Raw genomic sequence first — 20100 nt, 5'->3', positions numbered from 1 at the left:
AATTGAAACAAACTGTATACTGTTGCGAAAACAGAGCAATTCGTTACCTGGCTAAACAATTCATTGAAACAAAGAAAGGGAGGGCCAAAAGGAAAGAGACAATTTCCGATAACCGCCTCCTATCGGTGCCTTTCTCCCTCACACTCGTCCCGCACAACCCAGCCATTCATTCGTGCTCAGCGGATTGGGGCTAATTTTTTGCCTTTCGGAGCAGCCTCCCAAAGCGGTGTTGATGAGGGCCGATTGCAATAAGAAAATGTACATTGTTACAAATTGTTAAAAAATTATTACATGTCACTATTTCACACAGAGGGCACCACACGCCGGACATTCGGACTCGCCTTGGTCGACAAACCACGTCCTGAAGCAGCCAAAATGACCTTCATGGCCACATCCTACTAACGCAACGGTGTTGCCCTTGATGGGCTCGGCGCAGTAGCAGCATCCGCCTTGAAGTTTACGGCACTTGTCGCAGTACCAGAAGCCAAAGTCGTTTTTGTGCATCTCGAGATCTTCTCCTTTACTCTGTTTGAGGGCCCTGTTGTTGAATGACTCTTTGCTTTCGTCGTTTAAAAGCGGCTTGCCGCAGTGGCAGCAGAGTAGTCGAACTGAGGTTTTTGTCTGACCGACTTTAGTGAAGCAGTCGTGTGTCTCGGAGGCAATCCGCAGCACTGTGGCCGCATTGCTGAAGTATCCGCAGCGTAGCAAGTACTCGTGGTACAAGTAAATCCACTCCTCCGCCTTTTCGAATGTTACCGAGCTCGGATAAAGCTGTTCGAAGAGCAATGCAAGAGTGGCACACATCAACACATCACCTTGGTCGGCGCTGTACTGGGAAGCATACTTTATCAAGTCTGCCGGGTTCCAAGGAACAGTCAGCTTGTCGTGTGTATGATATTGGTTGGTACTGTTCTCGCGTGATGGGTGTGGATCGCTGGAGTTCCCAGCACCAGAAGTGAGGTTGGTCATCTTGTTGCTCTCTTTCAAGATCGCAGTCAACTGACTCTTGCTATCGGAAATTCTGCTAAATCTCGTTTCCACACTTTTTCCAATGTTCAAAGAGACTTCCTCACTGCCGGAGTTTTTCAGTGACATCATCAACTTGCTGCGTGATTTATGAATCAGAGGGGAGCACGACAACGACATTGGCGAACCCGACTTCTCATCGTCCATATCAACAGACGATCCTGTGAAGGAGTACCTGTATTGCCGAGCCATGGACTCACCCCGCTGTCTTCTGATCTTGGCCTCAATTTCGATAGGGCTAATCTGTGACGGCAGCAGTGGTCTGTTCTCTTGATGTTGTTTGAAAGAATTCGCTGTTTCGACACTTCCATTTGGAACTCCTATTTTGCTCTGCTCGTTGGGTTTCCCGTCAAGGTTGATAGTGCTGTCTCCGACGCCATTGTGACTATTTTTAGCAGAAGAAATAATTATGGTATCATTTTCATCTACTTTCTTGTCGTCATCCTCGACGAGCATCTCACTTTCCAAAAGCTTACCGTCAAAACTATTTTCTTTCTTTTCTAGTCGAAGCTTGTCCTCTTGCACTTGTTTCTGCTCGTGCTCTCTCTCCTTCGCTTGTTTCTCCTTTTGATTTTCTTGTTCTTTTTGATTGTCCTTTTCATCCTGCTCCTCTTCCTGCTCCTTCTCTTCAATATCTTCATCTTCATCGTCGATTATCGCACTTTCATCATACTTAACCAAATTCGCTTCGGTGGTAGGCTTGTCGTTGGTGCTAATTACTTCGCTAATGTAAGAGCCTGACAGCTCGCTTCCCACTCTTTTCATGATATCGCTCTCTGATCCATACGAAGTTCCAAGGCGGCTATCTGATCTACTCAGTTGATCTATCTTGTGAAATTCAAACTGGTGCAGCTTCGATTCAATCTCTGCATCGTTCTTTTCCTCGAACTCTAGGAGGATGGCCACTTTGATTGTTTTCCACGTTTGGGAATCCCTGAAGTAGCCAACAGATGCAGCAAGCATGGAATTGTATTCACAAACTTCAGTAATGTCCGATCCTTCTGGAACTTTGATCATATAATGGGTTGACAAGAACTTAAATTTTTCTGTGTTATTAGAGGGTAAGGGGACATGGACTGGAGTTACCCATGCTGGTGGAGGCAGGCATTTTGGAACAGGTTTCATGAAAGATGGTTGCCTTGTTGGTGGTTGTTGACGTTGCAGCTTCAATGATGATGCCAAGGTGGGTGAATGGCCTCCCGGAGAGGTACTAATCATTTCGTACATTTGCATCCCATTTTCCGGGGCTGTTGCTATCATGGAGCTTTGAGCACTCATATTCGTAGAGGTACTGCTATTAGTTACCAAGTCCACCTCTTCGACTGTATTGAGCTCACCTAGTTGTGTTGGGCGTGTATGCGTGAAAGGCCCTTCAAACTGTGATTTTTTCTGTTTGATAAAAACGAAGTCGTTCTTTTCACTTGGATTCCAGGCAAAAGCTCCTGTAGGTATTTTGTCAATGAAATTAGGTTCCTTGGTGACATCATACTGGATCAGTAACTTGTCCTTAGAGCAGCTGATGAGGTTTTTTGGGGTTCTCCAGACGATGTGGGTGATGGGTGCCGAGTGACCGGATATGATAGCTTTCGGGATGTACTTTCTGTTCAAATTCCAGATTTGAACGCAGGGGTCATCGTTGAAAAATGAGACTGCGATATCTGTATTCATTATGGAGCCGTTTCCCCTCCCTTTGCACCATTTGGCTTTATAGATAGGGCCCGAGGTGTTAATGACATGAGAAGGCTCACGGCAATCTGCATTAGAGCCCATGTTCCAGACTTGCAGTTGCTTATCTCTTCCACCGGTGACGATGTAGTCGAGTTCGGGATGCCAATGCACAGAGAGGGCCGGACCCGTGTGTGCGTTGATTCTCTTCTCCCAGGTATTGGTCTTCCTCAAGTCCCATTTTTCCACCACTCCAGAGTCGAAGACGGCTGCCAAGACATTGGCCTTTTTCGGGCTAAAAGAATTGCACCTCACTGCGTCGGCGTTGCAGTACAAGGACAAGGAGGGCTTGGAGTTACTAGCCTTGAGGTCCCAGATGAGGATCTTGCCGTCCTGGGAGCCCGAGGCGAGCAAGTGCGGGGCAATGGTGTTGAAGCTAATGGAGTTGACGGCCCGCTGGTGGCCCGAAAGGGTGTTTTTCATGCGGGCTCCCCTGTCAAGGTTGTACAGGTGGATGGAGCCCGTGATGGTGCTTGCAGCTACGTATCTGCCGTACTGCTGGTGGCCGAAGGCGAGGTCGCTGATGGTGCCGATTTTGGTTCTGCCGGGTGGTTTCATGGAAAGGTCTGTTTCGAGGCTGATGTCGGAGTTGGACACCTTGAGGAGCTGCAAGTTTCTCGGCGTGGCGATGGCAACCAAGTTCGGGGTCTCCCAAGAGCGGTCGCAGGCCAAGATCTCGTTGGCGGCCTGGAAACGGGAGCGTTCCGGTACGGAGTTGAGCCGCAGCAACGGCGGGTGCGCACTGGCGGGTATATTCGAGAGGGAGTTCGATGTGCTGGTAATGTCGCCGCTGCCGCTGCTGCCTCCGGCGCCTCCGGCGCCGCCGGCGCCGTGGCCCATGAAGGAGTTGTTGTACAAGAAGGAGATCCTGGACACGTTTGCACTCGGTCGTCTGCCCGTGTCTGCGGAGTAGGCCGGCGAAGGCTGCTGCGACGACGGGTGCGAGGAGATGGCAAGCCCGTGGAGGGCGGACTTGGACGGCGAGTTGGAGTGTGCGCCTGCGCCGTAGCTGTGGTTGTAGCTGAAGCTGTGGGTGGAGTTGGTGGAGCTCTGTACGGACCCGTACTTGGCCGGGATGTTGCTGGCGGAGGCGGAGGCGCCGCCTCCGCCCTGGCTAAAGTTGTTGAGGTTCATTGCTGCGGGCGGGGCGTTCTGTGGTGGTGTTCCGGGCCAGAAGGGAGGGTCTGTGTGGCCGATTTCCCTTTTCATTCTGGATGAGCCAGGATTCATGTTCGGAAAAGGATGAGCCCGGCGTGAGGGGGGGGGGGGACGCAAAACCGGGGCGATCGGCGCGGGTTGGGTTTTTCCGAGACCCCACGCGCTTGGCGACATGAGACAGCGACGCGTTTGACACAAGGCTCCGTGCCTCCTCCATCTACAACAGGCTCGGCTGCGGCCACCTGTGCCTCTGCCGGCCCTTCTCCTGCCCCAGGACCGCTGCGGCAACCACACCCACACACCCACACACGCCATGACCACGCCCGACTGCGGCGAACCCGCCGGCGACAGCATCGTCGCCCACAGGCCCACCGAGACAGACATGCGGCACTACTACGAGAACTTCGTGCCCTTCAACCTGCTCTTCCAGTGGCTGGCGCACGCCCGCGTGCCCACCGACGACTTCACGCACCGCGAGTTCGCCTTCGAGCACCAGAACGGCGCCTACCAGCGCTACCTGTCCTTCCAGGACGCCGCCGAGTTCAAAAACAAGGTGGTGCGGGCCAACCCGACCCGGTTCGAGGTGGGCGCCGTCTACTCGGTCGAGCCCAAGAACCGCAAGACCGTCGCCAAGAGCCTCATGCGGCCCCTGGCCAAGGAGCTTGTGCTCGACATCGACCTCACCGACTACGACGACGTCCGCACCTGCTGCCGTGGCACCGCCATCTGTCGCAAATGCTGGAAGTTCGTCACCCTCGCCGTCGCCGTCGTCGACGCGGCGCTGCGCCACGACTTCGGCGTGCGCCACCGCGTCTGGGTCTTCTCTGGCCGACGCGGCGTCCACTGCTGGATCAGCGACCCGCGCATGCGCGCGCTGCGCGAAAACGGCCGACGCGCCTTTGTGGAGTACCTGGACGTGCTCAGCGGCGGCAAGAAGAGCCGAGCCGCCGGCCCCAACAGCGGCGTCTACGGCATGAAGAAGCCCTACCACCCGCACGTGGAGCGCTCCCTGGGCCTGCTCAAGACCCACTTTGTCGACGTCGTGCTCAAGGAGCAGGGCACCTGGGACGCCCCGGACGCCGCGGCCGCGCTCGCCAACACCATCCCGGACCTGCGCCTGCGCCAGGCCCTGCTGGCGCGCTGGCGCGCACACCCGCACACCACCAGCATGGACCGCTGGCTGGACGTGGGCACGCTCTACGCCGACCTGGCCGTCGCGTCGTTTGATCTTGTGGACTGGCGCAAGGAGACCATTCTCGCCACCCTGTACCCGCGGCTGGACGTCGAGGTGACGCGCCAGCCCAACCACTTGTTGAAGGCGCCCTTCTGCGTGCACCCGGGCACGGGCCGCGTGTGTGTGCCCTTCGACCCGGCTGTGCGTGACTTCGACCCGTTTGCCGACGCCCCGAGTGTCCACGGGCTGTTTGCGCAGGACGAGCTGCAGTGGCGCAACACGGGGCTGCGTCCCGGGGTGGAGCTGTTCCGGGCGTACGTAAGCGGGCTGCTGAAGGACGAGCCGCGCCGCAAGCGCGCGCGCGGCAGCGGGGACGAGGCCGAGGCCGAGCCCGATGGCGATGAGCCGTCGCTGGAGTTTTAGGCGCGCCGGCTGCGCCGTTATCTTATCGCGGCAGCCGCTGTGGCGCGCTGCTGCCGCAAGTCCGGTCCGAGCCACAGCACAGGGCGCCACACTGGAAGCAGGACGAGGCAACAGAAGGAGAGACACGGGATGGGGTGGCAACTGCACAGATGACGAGCAGTGTCGTGCGATTCGAGCGGTCAGACAGTCTTGGAAACAGCGGCTGATGTGCAGACGCCGACGGTGGATGGTGGAGTGGCCTGCTTGTGCTACTGCTGGGGTTTTATAAAAAGCGGGTGCGGTCTCCCCTGGGTCTTGCGGTAGGCCGGATCGGTGTGCTTGCCTGTGCTTGCCTGTGTACTTCTCTCTATAGCAACAGAACCAACCGCAGCAACGATGACCACGCTAGGCAGCATCACGTACGACGAAGCAATCCACTTCCACAACGACAGCGACGCGCAGAAGGACGGCATCCTCACAGTGTCGGCAGACAACCTGGAGCGTCTGGACCACCCCGAGTGGGCGCCTACGTGGGACGTGAAGGACGACCACGCGTTTGAAAACCCCAAGCCGTTCCGCCACACGGACCGGGCGCTCTTCGCCGACCCAACGTTCCAGTCGCTCACGGGCGACAAGAACGTGTCGGTGAGAAAGGTGACGCCCAAGCTGGGGCTCGAGGTGGACGGGATCCAGCTCAGCAAGCTGTCGGACAAGCAGAAGGACGACCTTGCGCTCTTGGTGGAGCAGCGCGGCGTGATTGCGTTCCGAAACCAGGACCTCAAGTTCGAGAGCTTCGACACGCTCAAGAAGTGGGGGGAGTACTTCGGCCCGCTTCACGTGCATCCGACGTCGGGCGCTCCGCTCCACCAGCCGGAGTTCCACCTCGTGTTCAGAAGGGGCTCTGCCGAGGAGCAGGCCAAGGTGTTCGCCAACAAGCTCCACAACATCGCGTGGCACTCGGACGTGACGTACGAGAACCAGCCTCCGGGAATCACGCTCTTCGCCATGTTGCAGAGCGGCAACTCCGGCGGCGACACGCAGTTCCTCGACATGTTCGAGGCCTACGACAGACTCTCGCCCTTCATGAAGCAGAAGTTGGAGGGCTTGAAGGTGTTGCACACCTCGAAGGACCAGGCCTACTACGCCAAGCTCACGGGCGGCATCGAGAGAAAGGACCCCGTGGACTCGATCCACCCCTTGGTCAGATACCACCCGGTGCTCAAGAGAAAGGGCTTGTTCATCAACAAGAGCTTCTCCAGAAGAATCCTCGGTCTCAAGGTGGAGGAGAGCGACAACTTGCTGCTGTTCCTCCTCAACCACATCGAGTCCTGTCTTGACGCCCACGTGAGGATGAACTGGGACGCCGACACCGTGGTCATCTGGGACAACAGACGTGTTCTCCACACCGCCACCAACGACTGGGACACGGACGAGATCAGACACGCCTTCAGAATCACCTCCCTTGCCGAGAGACCCGTCGAGTCCGAGCAGGAGTACGAGAACTGGACCCCGGAGGCCGAGGAGAAGAACATCGCCCTCACCGACTACTTTGTCGGCTTGACGCCCGCGGAGTACTACGACAAGGTCATCTCCGCCCCAAAATGATCCAACGAATGAATAAACGCTCCCGCAGATATAGAATATCTAACTTTATAACCTTCTAATGTTTTTACTGGCTTGAAAGTGCTCTTTCTGTAGGTTCCAGACAGGGACTCCGACTCCGGATGTACAGTTTTTAGCGCCCTTAAGTACGAAGGTGTCGGTCTCCCGAAACCGTGGGCCATTTCAAAAGAGTCATGGCGAACCCCAGAGCCCTGTTTTTTTTGTTTTTTTTTAGGCGAAAGTGGAATAATTTGAACGGATATATAGAGAAAGTGAAAAGTTTAAAGAAAAAGTTTAAAGAAAAAGAAGAATAGAAAGAAAGTCAATGCGCAAATCTAAAGTCCAATCTACTGGAACCGCTGTCGGTTGTTGTCGTAATGTAGTTATCACGCTCCTCTTGGCTCATGGCGCTCCAGATCTTGTCCCGTCTCTTGTTGAGGTACATGTAGAAGAGTTTTGTGCCAATCAAAATAGGGAACATCGCCAACCCAAACGCAAACAAGACGGAGTTACCAGCATGGTATAGTGGTTTGTCCGGCGTACGATAGATGTTTGACGATATGATACTACCGGCTTGCACAAACATGTTGTACAGCGACGCCGAAACCGTTCTCGTTTTGATGCTCTGCGAATTTCTCGAACATGCAGAAACCATCATGGCGTGGATGTAAGGGTCGGCCAACATGATTGTCAAAACCACATATGTCCCCCAGTGATTGACCAAACTCCCTTTCCAGAATCTCAAAATACCAACTAAAGGCACCACCCAGAGCGGCTGGATCAACGCAGTGCCGAAAATGTTCGTGATGCGCTCACTGAAATACGTCACCACAATAAGAACAATAATCTTGAGAAAGTTGTACGGAATGCATAGCAAGTTCGTGTGGAAAGTGCTGAAGCCCATGTCCCGCAACACCAACGTTAGGTAGGCCGTGATTGTATTTTCTGGAATATAGGCACAGATACCAATCAAGTAGATTGGCCACAAGTGCCAGTCGCACAAAGCCTGGAAAAGCATTTTCAAAGACAAGCCCTGTCTGTTGTGCATGTCACCCTTGGAAGGGTCGTCTCTCAAGATCTTGTTCACAACAATCTTCTGCTCCTCCTCAGTCAACCACCCGTTCTTGTTCCATGGCTTGCCGGTCTGGACAGCCGAAGGAACCATCAAGAAGAATGCAGAGATACCGATAGCCAAGGTGATGAAACCTTCAATCAAGAAGAGCCATGCCCAGCCAGCTCTACCATGGACACCACTCATGTGTAGGATACCGTAGGCAATCAAGTAGTTCACAATAGTGGTCGCATACATCGCCGTCCAGAAGAAGGAGAGTCTGATGGACAACTCCGCACTGGTGTAGAAGTAGGAGAGCCACAAAACCAAGTCAGGGATGAAACCGCCTTCCAGGAATCCAAGCAACGCCCGGCAGGCGTAGAAGCTGCCCTTTCCGGTGAGCCTAAACTGACAGATGGTGACAATGGACCAAGAGGTGATCTGGATAGGGATCCAGACATCCGCCCCCAATCTCTTCGAGACTAGCTGCGAAGGCAACTCCGCAGCAAGAAAGCAGACGTAGAAGATCGTCATACCCGTGTTGTAGTTGTTGGTGTTCATGTTCAAGTCTTCAAGGAGGTTGTCCGACACAGCCTGCGCCAAATTGCCTCTGTCCAACTGCAAAGCCGAGAAGAAGATGCATGCAAGAAACGTGACCCGGAAGTCCAGCTTGAAAGTTAGTTTTCTCTGTGCCTGTTTCGACCACTTGAAGTACGGGTCGAACTTCCCACGGCACTCGTACTGCGCATCCTCGTAGAGGTTCACGTACTTTTCCCGGAATTTTTCGTTCAAAAAAGGGTTGTTTGCGGAGTCGGGAGCCTCGTCCTCCGAGAGGATCGACTGTTGGAAGCTGTCTACTTCGTGTCCCTTGATGAGGTCTTGCTCGTTGAACGACGACGAGTCGGACAGGTCTTCGGTTGCCATCGTGACTGCTTAGTGTATGCCGTGGTCAGAACCGTAGCAATACGATGTGAGAGATGCACAACAAGAAACCGAATCTAACACCATCTACAGCCTCTGATCCACCTATTCAGAATCAAATTTTTTACAGGCAATCCATGGCATATTTATATAAAGAGGGCCTAGCTGGAAAAAAAAATTCAACCACCTTTGCAGATGGCATCGCCAGTGACACCCATGGCGATATCATCAATCCGATAGCCTTATCCGGCAGACAAACGGGGAGCTTTCTCCAGGAGAGGAGCGGCAGACAAACTGTGGAGATCTACAGACAGTGTGGCAGAGAACCACGACGAAAAAGTCACGTGCGCGAGGCCAAGCACAGTACGCATAACGAGCCTTTTTTCCACGCTGGGCGTCTCCCATCTTATCGGGGCGTCGCCACCACGGCTTGGCGGGGCGTGGCCACCATGGCTGGGCGGGGCGGGGCATGGCGGCGGATTAGCTGGCGCCCGGGCCGGGGTTCGGTTTTCCTGGGCCCAGTCGAGTAAACCGCAACCACAATGGCGCAGCGATGGGCGATGGGCACGCGGCCGGAAGGAGTTAGACATGGAGATGAGAGGCCGGCTTATCGATTTGCACTGGCGTCTTGGACGCCAGTGCAGGCGCCATGGTGTGCGGGGGAAGCGCACGTGACCAAAGGAGGGCTTCAAGCCCTTCGCCGACGCGTCGGCGGCTGATTTTTGGGAATGAGCGCACGTGACAAGATATGCTGCCGACGCGTCGGCAGCTGGTTTTCCTCCTGTGGCATTCTCGCTGTGTGCTGCCGTTTGCAGCAGTGTATGTCCTGGCTGCGGTGTCGGCGTGGGCTGCCCTCTGCAGCGACACAGCCGAGGCACTTAAGGGACGTTGGCATCCCTGCATCGCCTGCACCGTTTCCCTCCTTATCAGCGGGGCCTTTAGACACAGAGGCCCCGTGCCCTGCACGTCAAACAACAGCGACAAAGTCCGTGGAGGCAGTAGGGCGTGCCGATGTGTCCCTAAAGGCAGGTGTGATGGATTCACCTGTGCTTAACGGATATGCTGTGGTGGGTGGGGGAGGCGGAGTGTGTTTCTGTGGTGTTATAAATACCGTGGTGTAGGCCTCCCTGCTGTTTGAACGGGTGTCAGTTGCTCCTTCGTGTGTGGTAGATAGTTCGGGCTGTGTTCCTACTCACTCGTCACACACACACACTCACACTTACACACATACACACCAAATGTCGAACCCCCACTACAAACTGTACCCAAAGAAACACGTCACGGTGATCAAGGCGCCCTTCTCGGGCGGCCAGGGCAAATCGGGTGTCGAGGACGGTCCTGAACAGCTGCTCAAGTCCGGCTTGCTGCATCAAATCGAGTCGCTCGGGTGGGAGTGCTCAGTTGCCGACCCGCTCGAGGGCTTGGACTCGGCCAAAATGAAGGCCAACGTCGAGGACGTCTACGAACGGTGCAAGAGGCCGCAGATGGTGAGCGAATGCTGCGAGAGAATCTACAAGGCCGTCGAGACGTGCCACCAGCAGGGGTCGTTTCCGCTGACCGTGGGCGGGGACCACTCGATCGGGATGTCGACGATCACCGCTTTCGTCAACGCACACCCAAACGGAGGCATCATCTGGGTCGACGCACACGCAGACATCAACACCTCGTCGACAACGTGTTCCGGGAACTTGCACGGCTGTCCTGTGGCGTTTGCCATGGGCTTGGACAGGAAAAACTGGCCTCCGCAGTTCAAGTGGTTGGACGCACTCAAGACCCTCGTCAAGCCTGAGCAGATCACCTACATCGGCTTGAGAGACGTCGATGCTGGCGAGAAGAAGATCCTCAGAGACTTGGGAATAAAGGCCTTCAGCATGTACCACGTCGACAAATATGGCATCAACGAGGTTGTGCGCATGGCCATGGAGGCCGTCAACCCATCCGGCGAGAACCCAATACATTTGAGCTATGACGTCGACGGAATAGACCCATTGTACGTCGCAGCAACAGGCACCCCCGTCAGAGGCGGCTTGACCTTGAGAGAGGGGCTCTTTATCGTCGAGGAGGTGGCGAACTCGGGCAACTTGGCAGGTCTCGACATCGTCGAGGTGAACCCCTCCTTAGCCACAACGGACATACACATTGTCGATACGGTCAACACAGGTTTGTCCATCGCCAAATGCGCCTTGGGCGACACTATCCTCTAAAACAGGTCCAAACTCTTCCAAGCACAGCTACATAGATAACGTATACGTACACACAAAACTTAAAATAGTAACGAGACGATAGTCAGACACACTCCGCCGGCAGGGCATGTATAAGCGACAACGCATCGCCGGTAACGGGGAAACAACATCAAGAGAAAACTCCGCACCCACGGTTTTTTTCCAGCTCCTCGAGGAGTCATAGGCTCCTGTACTACACATGAAGCCTGGTACATAGGACCGTCGAAAAAGGTCCACCAATTTCCTTCTCTCTCACGGGCTGTCCTAGACGTGGACACCTTTTGATTTGACCAACTTTCAGCAGTGATACCCTAGAAAACATCGGTTTTTTTTTTCCCCAGAGCCATGCCAGAATCAAAAACAGAACCTCCTCCAAGATACGCCGGCTTCATCGCCGGTGTGTTCTCAGGAATGATGAAAAATGCCGTTGGCCATCCCTTCGACTCCGTGAAAGTCCGTCTGCAAACTTCCTCAGGCAGGTTTACCGGACCCCTAGATTGTACCATCAAAACGATTCGGAACGAAGGTGTGGCAGGGTTGTACAAGGGTTTCACACCACCCTTGGTCGGGTGGGTGCTCATGGACTCGGTCATGCTTGGTTCGTTGCATGTGTACCGGAGATTCGTCAAGGAGAACTTCTTTCCCGATGCCAAGAAAATGCCTCTGGTGGGTCACTGCGCTGCTGGACTTTTATCTGGGTGGACAGTGTCTCTAGTCGCAGCACCAATCGAACAGCTGAAAGCCAGATTGCAAGTCCAATACGACGCCAAGAGCAGGGTCTACACCGGCCCCATCGACTGCGCCTTCAAGCTCTGGAAACACGACGGCCTAAGAACCCTGTACAAGGGTTTGGTACCCACGATGATTTTCAGAACCAACTTCATCGTCTGGTGGGGATCCTATGAAATAATCACAAACTACTTCACCGAAAATACCAACATGAGCAAGGCAGCAGTCAACTTCTGGGCCGGTGGCCTCAGTGCAACCTGCTTCTGGATCACAGCCTACCCATCCGATGTTGTAAAGAACGTCATCATGATCGACAATGTCGACAACCCTAGATTCAAAAAATACACAGATGCCGTCAAGTACGTCTACACGGAGAGAGGAGGACTCAGGGGCTTTACCAGGGGCTTTGTTCCAAGTATTTTGCGGAGTTTTCCGGCCAATGCTGCTGCCCTAGCTGCCTTTGAGTTTGTTATGAGACTTTTCTAATTGCCTCGAACCTGTTTCCTAATTCCACTTCTCACTCCTCAACCCCCTCCCCTCCCCTCTTTATTTCCCTCCATCCCTTTTCTGCATCCGAGATGCCCAGCTGGATTTGGATCTCTCCTTTCTTTCATATTCCCCTCGTCTTCTCCTTAAAAATCGATATAGACCTTTATACACTGTTAACATTCCGACTCCAACGAGCTCTCAATTTCCTTAGATGATGACGTAAACGCGGAGATCAAAGTGGCAGGAAAAGTTCACCAGATTTTGTACCTTGAAGTGTTCACAACAACGGCCTCTTCATAGCTAGTCTTTACGCCACAAGGCGGCAAGCAAAGGCTAGTTCAAGAGACAGTGCACTAGGACTATGTCGAGTAACAGGAAGAAGAGACTGTCGTTGATCGACTTCTTCGGGAAATCCTCAGACACAGCGCCCAAAAGCGGCAAGAAACACCAACGCTCCTCTTCAGATACATCAAAGATTTCCGCCAAGAACAATCCTCACAGGTTGACATTCCAGATCCCCGATGAATCTATCGTATCGAAGGTAGACCTGTCAAAAATTCCAAAACCACCTGTGCCGGCAAAGAATAGATACGCCGGTTTGCAAAACACAAGCAGTTCACATACAAATGCCAACTCTAGTTCTAATAATAGTAGTCGAGTCAAAAGCTTGCCTGCGACGACATCATCTACCAACGGCATAGCTTTGCAAAAGGAGAACTCTAAGCTACCAGAAACTTCCAGGGAGAAACCGGAGTGGCAACGATCTAGCCCATACCATTCTAACTCACAGCCGTCAGAAAAAAGGCAAGTAAGCAATTCCAGCCTTTCCTCTTCGATGTACCCAAACGAACTGAGTCCCATCACAAGTCTGAGAAACACTAGCAATTCAACTTTGCCAGATTTTTCAAGGCAAACCTCTTCCATATACCCTGCCTCAACCTTTGCTCAGGATAGCCCCCATAAAAATTATCTCGAATCGTCAGGAACAATAAGTAAACGAACGGATTTGCTTCGAAAACGGAGGCCGCCTCCGCCATCGCTGAAAGTCAAGATATCAGATCCATCCATGACCCAACCAGAGCTTCAGTCGCCGTCTGACACAATGAAAGCATCGGCGGCAGACTCTAATCATCTATCAGAATATGATAGCACCGATGGAGAATTTACTCCATTGAACTTGATACCGCCCACCTCCATTCCTGCAGCCATGAAGAGTGGACAACTAAGTGCCGACAAACTTTTGAATCCTTCCAAAAATGTAATGTTTGTCAACTCAACCACAAGCTATGAACCTCCAAATTTTCATTCCGAGGACTACAAATATAATTCCAAAGACCAATATCAAGACAAAAATGTCCACAAGCATTCGAGAACATTGTCGAGTATTGAGGAAATTACCAGTGCTCTTGACAGTTTCCAATTAGAGCATGAGAAATCTTTCATGTCGGAAGGTTCTCAAGGTCGTATGGAGACAGAAGGAGATACAGATGGGGATGCAGCAGGAGGAACCCTTTCGTTTACTTCTAGTCCAGTAAGTGCCACAGAAAGACCAATAGCTCTGCACCTTACTCAAGATTTAGGCAAATCGAACTTGAATAATGATCTTGCAGCAGAAAACGGCGCCACAGATGAAAACAATGGTATCTTTGTAAAGGTGAAAGACCTGCCTCATCTACAAAATGGTGAAACGCTGGACCAATATATATCTAAACTGAAGACCGCTGCACCAGACTCTTACCTCTCTGCAGATGATAACAATAGTGAGAAAACTCATTTTCTTGAGCTGGAAAAACCTAAGTCTGTTGGGGGTGGATCTGAAAATTCTAGTGCTTCAGATGTGTTTTTCGACGTTGATGAGCCTTCCAAAGATGCCTCGCTTGATGGAAATATACATCGTGCCACATTTGATGAGGATGTGGGAGATTCACCTGAACAGCAAGCATCAGCTGTTAACAATATGAGTATTAGTGGAAATAAATATCATTCCGGAGAAGCTCGAAGCCTACAGCCTAATGGTTTTGCTGACTTGAGTGCTCAAGATATTGACGATGATGTCGAAAATGAAGTACTTGATGATTACTCAGAAGAGGATCTTATTGGCCCTCTGGATGGCTCTTTCGAATCATTAGTCCATCATGCGAAGCCGGTAAGTATTGCTGAAGACGAAAAGTATATTAGTGGTGATGTTATTGCCGAAACACAAACCATTTCCACTGTAGCTTCGAATATTCCGGAAAGTATTGAAGCAGATGATGGAGTTTGGGAAAGATACAGTAGTGCAACGAATTTTTTCAATAATGCTGATGAACTACATGATGGAAAGATTGTTGATGATGATGAAGAGGGCAATGATCGCGATGCCTTATATGGTGTTAAAAATGTCAGTACACATTCTGATAGCAGTCGATCTCTTATTTTGACGCCGACAGATAGTCGGCCTTACGTCGATATGGGAATGAATCTAAGCAACTCTTCTCCTCATCGTGACTTTGATCTGGGTGATGAGCTTGAAAATAACGTAACTGCTGTTTTGCCTGAAACTTCTAGTTCTAGGAGTCTTGAAGATCTCTATCCTACACATAGCAGTGATGGGGGTAATGAAGACGACGACGACGATGACGCTGATGATGATGTTGAAAACGACGATGATGAAAACAATGATCAGAACGATGATGATAATTATGATCGCTTCGAAGGATATGATAGCCAAGATAATGATAATATGAGCTACATTGTGGATGATGAACGCAATCACATGGATATCGGCAACTACACTTCCGGTGAAGACAGTTTCAAGCAGCAGCAATACAGTATGAAGAATAAGGCTGTTGAAACTAATGACTTGACCCCAACTGACTTTTCCAAAGGCGCAGTTGCTTCAGGTGAGAGCTCTTCGGAAGAAAACGATGATGATGACGATGGTGTGTTAGAGTTTTCTCCGAGATCTCCTCGGTCACCTCGGAGTGTTGATTCTATCGAAGAGATGGCTCAGACCCCAGAAATTTTCAGACACAACTCGATGTGTTCTAAAAGCTTGCTAGAAAAAGCAAGTGGTATCAATCTGACAGGAACTCCGACTGGTCTTGGAATAGGTCCACGTCAGCACTTGGTCATTACCAACCAAGAACAAAGGTCGCTGGACGAGAATAGTTTGAGTAACAGAAATAGCGATGAGATTGAAAGAGCCCCGATTCCTGATCTTGAGTCCAACTTCTCCTACGAATCACGTCCACACAATCTCCCAGAGGACGATCCAGAAAATGATAACGACAATCATCAGATTATCTATGACCGTCGAGAAGAGCCAACAGTGATGCCAATTCAGCATTCGCTAGTCGTGACGCCCGCCGCTCCTGTGATAGGTACTTCTTCAACCCTGAAAAAGAGAAGACCTCCACCGAGTTACCCGTCGACTGGAAGGAGAGGCCGTGGACTGTCTGAAACGACAGCCAACCCTGAGCTGTTTGCTAATGGGATTGCCCAGCAGCCCAAGCCTCAAAGCAACGATAATGAGAGTAGCGAGGCTATCAGCAGAGGGTTCATCACTGTGGCTAAGGATCAGGCTGAGACATCCGTCGCTGAGGGCGGCAAAGCTCCTGTGATTCCAGAACAAGAAGAAGTCAACGAAGAACTTGAGAGCCGGAAAGGTGAAAAGTGTATTTACATCGAGAACCTGAGACTGAGGAGTAAGAAGACTGCCATCAACACTAAACCATCCGTCCAGGTTCTTCCTCTTGCTATCCGGCAGAACGGCACAATTTCTCATAAGAAAATCCCTTCGCAGCAGTTGACGCATTCTTTTAAGTCGAACAAGCATATGATGGCCAAGCCAAAAACACGGATGCTTGCCAGCGAAATAAACGACGGAGAGTTGCCTGACGCTACATTGATCCACAGGGGTCAGAAAACGAAGGTGCCAATCCATCCGGACGCCGCTGTCATTTCAGCCTCAGAGCAATTCAGCAAGCTGGCAAAGCAACAGGCTGGCACTAGCAGTGGTGGTGGTGGCGATTTGGGCCGCTTCAACAGTGTTTTGAGTGTCCGTCCTCACTACGGGAACGGGATGCGGTTGTTCATCACGAACCCTGATAGTGACGACGAATAGTCCGTCTTGTGCTGACCAAGATCACCCACCGCTTTTATTCTACATCGTATAATTTTGACCTTGTAACTTTGTACCTCGTAACTCTTACTTCTAATATCATATCTTCAATAGCTTATTCAAGTCTATTATTACTGTCTCGAATGGACCAGATCTGCGTATAACCGCGCCACGCTACATTGCTGCCCCGTGTCTCATGCGCCACGGATCAGGGTGCCAGGTAGCTTTTTTGGCGAGGTGCGGCCGTCGAGGAAAGGTGGGTGTTGATGACGGTGTTGGTTTGGTGATCGAGCAGAAGAGGTACGTGTTTACTCCACGAAGGAAGAGCAGAAGAGCTGATTTGGAACATAACAACTTGCAAAAGAAACATTTTAAAGTGAAGCTCTGCAAACATGCCGGAGACTGCCACTTACACACTGGTCTATGAGGTATGTTCTCGTTCTTAGGGGTTATTGACTGTTGTTTTTCAACTGCTTCCAGATTTATTAGCTGGCGAAGCCACTGATTTGAACAGCATTTATGCGATTATTGTTTTTTTCTTTGCAGAAGTATACTAACATGTTTCAATTGAATAATTTAGCCAAGCACGTCGCCAAAATTCAGTGTCAATGAATTCAAGAACAAGCTTGAAAAGGGCGATGACGAGTCCAAGATTATCACGATGCGCCAGATCTTGATCACGATGATCAACACCGATCCAATGCCAGAGCTTTTGATGCATGTCATCAGATACGTGATGCCTTCCAAAAGCAAGGAATTGAAGAAGTTGTTGTATTTCTACTGGGAAATCTGCGAAAAGTATGACAAGGAAGGGAAGTTGAGACATGAAATGATCTTGGTCTGTAATGCCATCCAGAGAGACTTGCAGCACCCAAACGAATTTATTAGAGGTGCCACATTGAGATTCTTGACCAAGTTAAAGGAACCTGAGTTATTGGAAACATTGGTTCCAAACTGTAGGGTCTGCTTGGAGCATCGTCATGCCTATGTCAGAAAAAATGCCGTCTTTGCAATCTATTCCATTTTCAAAGTTTCAGATCACTTGATTCCTGATGCGCCAGATTTAATTCTTGACTTCTTGTCGGTTGAAAGCGATGCAACCTGTAGAAGAAACGCGTTTGTCTGTTTGAGCAATTTGAACAGAGAGGCGTCATTGAGATACATCCAGGAACAACCTCTTGACTCGTTGGATCCTTTGATCCAATTGGCCATCATCGAGTTCATCAGAAAAGACGCTTTGCAGTACTCAGACTTGAGATCACAATACCTACAAATTGTCACTTCTTTGTTAGATATCTCGAACACTGCAGTTGAGTACGAAGCTGCCACAACATTAAGTGTCTTGAGCTCTTCTCCAAGTGCTGTCAAAAGTGCCGCTGCCAAATTTGTTGAGCTAGCTGTGAAAGAGTCCGACATCAACGTGAAGTTAATTGCGCTTGAAAGAATCAGCGAGTTACATTCTGAAAACCAGGATGTTCTAGATGACATTTGCTTGGACATCTTGAAAGTTTTGTCTTCTCCTTCAGTTGACGTGAGAAATAAGGCAATTGAGATTGGTTTGAAGCTGGTTTCCAGTAAAAATGTCGAGGATGTTATCAAGCTTTTGAAAAAAGAATTGCATAGAACCACCAACTCAAATGAAGATAAGAATGTCGAATACAGACAAACTTTGATCAGTGCAATTCACTCAATCGCCATCAAGTTCCATGAAATCGCCGCTTCCGTTGTCGATCTCTTGTTGGAATTCATTGGCGAGTTGAACACAGCTGCTGCCTCCGAAGTGATCACCTTCGTCAAACAGGTGATTGAGAAATATCCTGATCTCAGAGTTAACATAATCAACAGATTGCTTATCTCTCTATCCAACGTCAAATCGGGTAAGGTTTACAGAGGAGCTTTGTGGATTTTGGGTGAATACTGTTTAGAGGAAGCAGACATTCAATCGACATGGAAGTACATTAGAACGAACATTGGTGAGATTCCAATTTTAGCAGCAGAGAAGAAGCTCAACGGTGCTGACGATGAAGAAAATAATGGTGAAGCAGCCGGTACCAAAGAAAATGGAGAATCCAAGTCGGGTCCTAAGATTTTGGCTGATGGTACATATGCCACAGAGAGTGCATATAGCGAGTCAAAGGAAATCAAGTCGAAATCAAATAAGAACCTGAGAACTCCAATTAGAAGCTTGATCATAGATGGTGACTTTTACCTTGCCTCTGTTTTGTCATCAACTTTGGTCAAATTGATCTTAAGATTGAATAAAGTTTCCGAACGTAAGGACCTTCTTAATGCATTAAAGGCAGAAGCTATGTTGATTATGGTTTCTATCTTGAGAGTCGGTGACTCGCAGTATGTGAAAAAGAAAATTGATGAGGATTCATCCGAAAGAATCATGTCTTGTATAAGATTTTTGTCTGAGGATCAAACTGACATCAAATTGTTGGAAGAGGCTTTCTTGGATGACACTATGGATGCCTTCAAGCAACAAGTGGAAGAACAACTCTCGAAGCAAGCACAAAACACGGAGACGTTGCATGTCACTCAAGAACAGGTTGATGAGCCTATCGCCTTCAGACAATTTGTTAACAAGGACAACAAGGTTGTTGATGATAATGAAAAAGAACTCAATGCTGTCCAGCACGGCGCCCAGCCAAAGGAAGATTTGACTTCGAGATTGAACAAGATTGTCCAGCTTACGGGTTTCTCTGATCCTGTTTATGCGGAGGCATACGTCAAGGTTCACCAATACGATGTCACCCTTGATGTCCTCATTGTCAACCAGACCACTACCACTTTGCGTAACTTGAGTGTCGAGTTTGCTGCATTGGGAGACTTGAAGGTTGTCGACAAGCCAACGTCGAACAACATTGCCCCACATGGTTTCCATAGATCGCAAACTACCATCAAGGTCTCGAGTGCCGATACCGGTGTCATCTTTGGTAACATTGTCTACGATGGGCAACATGCCGATAACAGCACGATCGTCATTCTAAGTGATGTCCACATTGACATCCTAGACTACATCAAGCCAGCTGTGTGTACCGAAGCACAGTTCAGAAAGATGTGGAACGAGTTCGAATGGGAGAACAAGATCAGCGTCAACTCCACCTTGCCTAGCTTAAAAGAGTACCTCGAGGAATTGTTGAGAGGCACGAACATGAACAACTTGACCCCTGGTGCCATCATCGGTGATTGCCAGTTCCTGTCTGCCAACTTGTATTCCAAGTCGACGTTCGGGGAAGATGCACTAGCCAATCTGTGTATCGAAAAGAACGCCGACGGCTTGATTGTCGGACACGTAAGAATCAGATCGAAGGGCCAAGGTCTTGCTCTCAGTCTTGGAGACAAGGTGGCTGCTGTGGCCAGAAAGACTAACGGTGTTGTGGTCACTGAAGTGTAGGTAGGCTCCTGTTTTAATATTCTTTTATTTATAGTCCGTATACAAAAGAAATGAACCAAATTCGAAATAAGTTGCAAGCACAACTTCTTTGTTGTGTCG

General features: G+C 50.6%; 8 protein-coding genes across 8 annotated transcripts; 6 read left to right on the top strand and 2 right to left on the bottom strand.

Annotated features, from left to right (window-relative positions):
* Positions 1–235: 235 nt before the first annotated feature.
* On the bottom strand, positions 236–3904 carry PICMEDRAFT_17340 (hypothetical protein). The gene has a single exon (XM_019161553.1). The coding sequence runs from the start codon at positions 3883–3885 to the stop codon at positions 298–300; it is 3588 nt and encodes a 1195-aa protein (XP_019017244.1). The 5' UTR covers positions 3886–3904; the 3' UTR covers positions 236–297.
* Positions 3905–4222: 318 nt separating this feature from the next.
* On the top strand, positions 4223–5506 carry PICMEDRAFT_35390 (hypothetical protein; the record flags this gene model as incomplete). The annotated part of the gene is made up of 1 exon (XM_019162942.1): positions 4223–5506. The coding sequence occupies one exon, from the start codon at positions 4223–4225 to the stop codon at positions 5504–5506; it is 1284 nt and encodes a 427-aa protein (XP_019017243.1).
* Positions 5507–5508: 2 nt separating this feature from the next.
* On the top strand, positions 5509–7112 carry PICMEDRAFT_153194 (hypothetical protein). The gene has a single exon (XM_019160766.1). The coding sequence runs from the start codon at positions 5882–5884 to the stop codon at positions 7088–7090; it is 1209 nt and encodes a 402-aa protein (XP_019017242.1). The 5' UTR covers positions 5509–5881; the 3' UTR covers positions 7091–7112.
* Positions 7113–7409: 297 nt separating this feature from the next.
* On the bottom strand, positions 7410–9062 carry PICMEDRAFT_73601 (hypothetical protein; the record flags this gene model as incomplete). Its single annotated transcript, XM_019164533.1, has 1 exon — positions 7410–9062. One exon carries the CDS (start codon positions 9060–9062, stop codon positions 7410–7412), a length of 1653 nt encoding a protein of 550 aa, XP_019017241.1.
* A 1235-nt stretch (positions 9063–10297) lies between these two features.
* Positions 10298–11263, top strand: PICMEDRAFT_73600 (hypothetical protein; the record flags this gene model as incomplete). Its single annotated transcript, XM_019164532.1, has 1 exon — positions 10298–11263. One exon carries the CDS (start codon positions 10298–10300, stop codon positions 11261–11263), a length of 966 nt encoding a protein of 321 aa, XP_019017240.1.
* A 363-nt stretch (positions 11264–11626) lies between these two features.
* Positions 11627–12496, top strand: PICMEDRAFT_73599 (hypothetical protein; the record flags this gene model as incomplete). Its single annotated transcript, XM_019164531.1, has 1 exon — positions 11627–12496. The coding sequence occupies one exon, from the start codon at positions 11627–11629 to the stop codon at positions 12494–12496; it is 870 nt and encodes a 289-aa protein (XP_019017239.1).
* A 316-nt stretch (positions 12497–12812) lies between these two features.
* On the top strand, positions 12813–16784 carry PICMEDRAFT_153145 (hypothetical protein). Its single transcript, XM_019160762.1, has one exon. It carries the CDS (start codon positions 12861–12863, stop codon positions 16602–16604), a length of 3744 nt encoding a protein of 1247 aa, XP_019017238.1. The 5' UTR covers positions 12813–12860; the 3' UTR covers positions 16605–16784.
* Positions 16785–16907: 123 nt separating this feature from the next.
* On the top strand, positions 16908–20001 carry PICMEDRAFT_54123 (hypothetical protein; the record flags this gene model as incomplete). Its single annotated transcript, XM_019163174.1, has 2 exons — positions 16908–17029; positions 17182–20001. Exons 1-2 carry the CDS (start codon positions 16994–16996, stop codon positions 19999–20001), a joined length of 2856 nt encoding a protein of 951 aa, XP_019017237.1. The 5' UTR covers positions 16908–16993.
* Positions 20002–20100: the final 99 nt, after the last annotated feature.

This window comes from Pichia membranifaciens (genome assembly GCF_001661235.1).
Source record: "Pichia membranifaciens NRRL Y-2026 unplaced genomic scaffold PICMEscaffold_4, whole genome shotgun sequence".
NCBI lineage: Eukaryota > Fungi > Ascomycota > Pichiomycetes > Pichiales > Pichiaceae > Pichia > Pichia membranifaciens.
Note: the sequence above shows the minus strand (reverse complement) of the source record. Positions and strands in the feature narration are given on the sequence as shown.

Coding starts and splice junctions, on each gene's coding strand:
- PICMEDRAFT_153145 (XM_019160762.1), top strand. CDS start 12,861: ATGTCGAGTAACAGGAAGAAGAGACTGTCGTTGATCGACTTCTTCGGG.
- PICMEDRAFT_153194 (XM_019160766.1), top strand. CDS start 5,882: ATGACCACGCTAGGCAGCATCACGTACGACGAAGCAATCCACTTCCAC.
- PICMEDRAFT_17340 (XM_019161553.1), bottom strand. CDS start 3,885: ATGAACCTCAACAACTTTAGCCAGGGCGGAGGCGGCGCCTCCGCCTCC.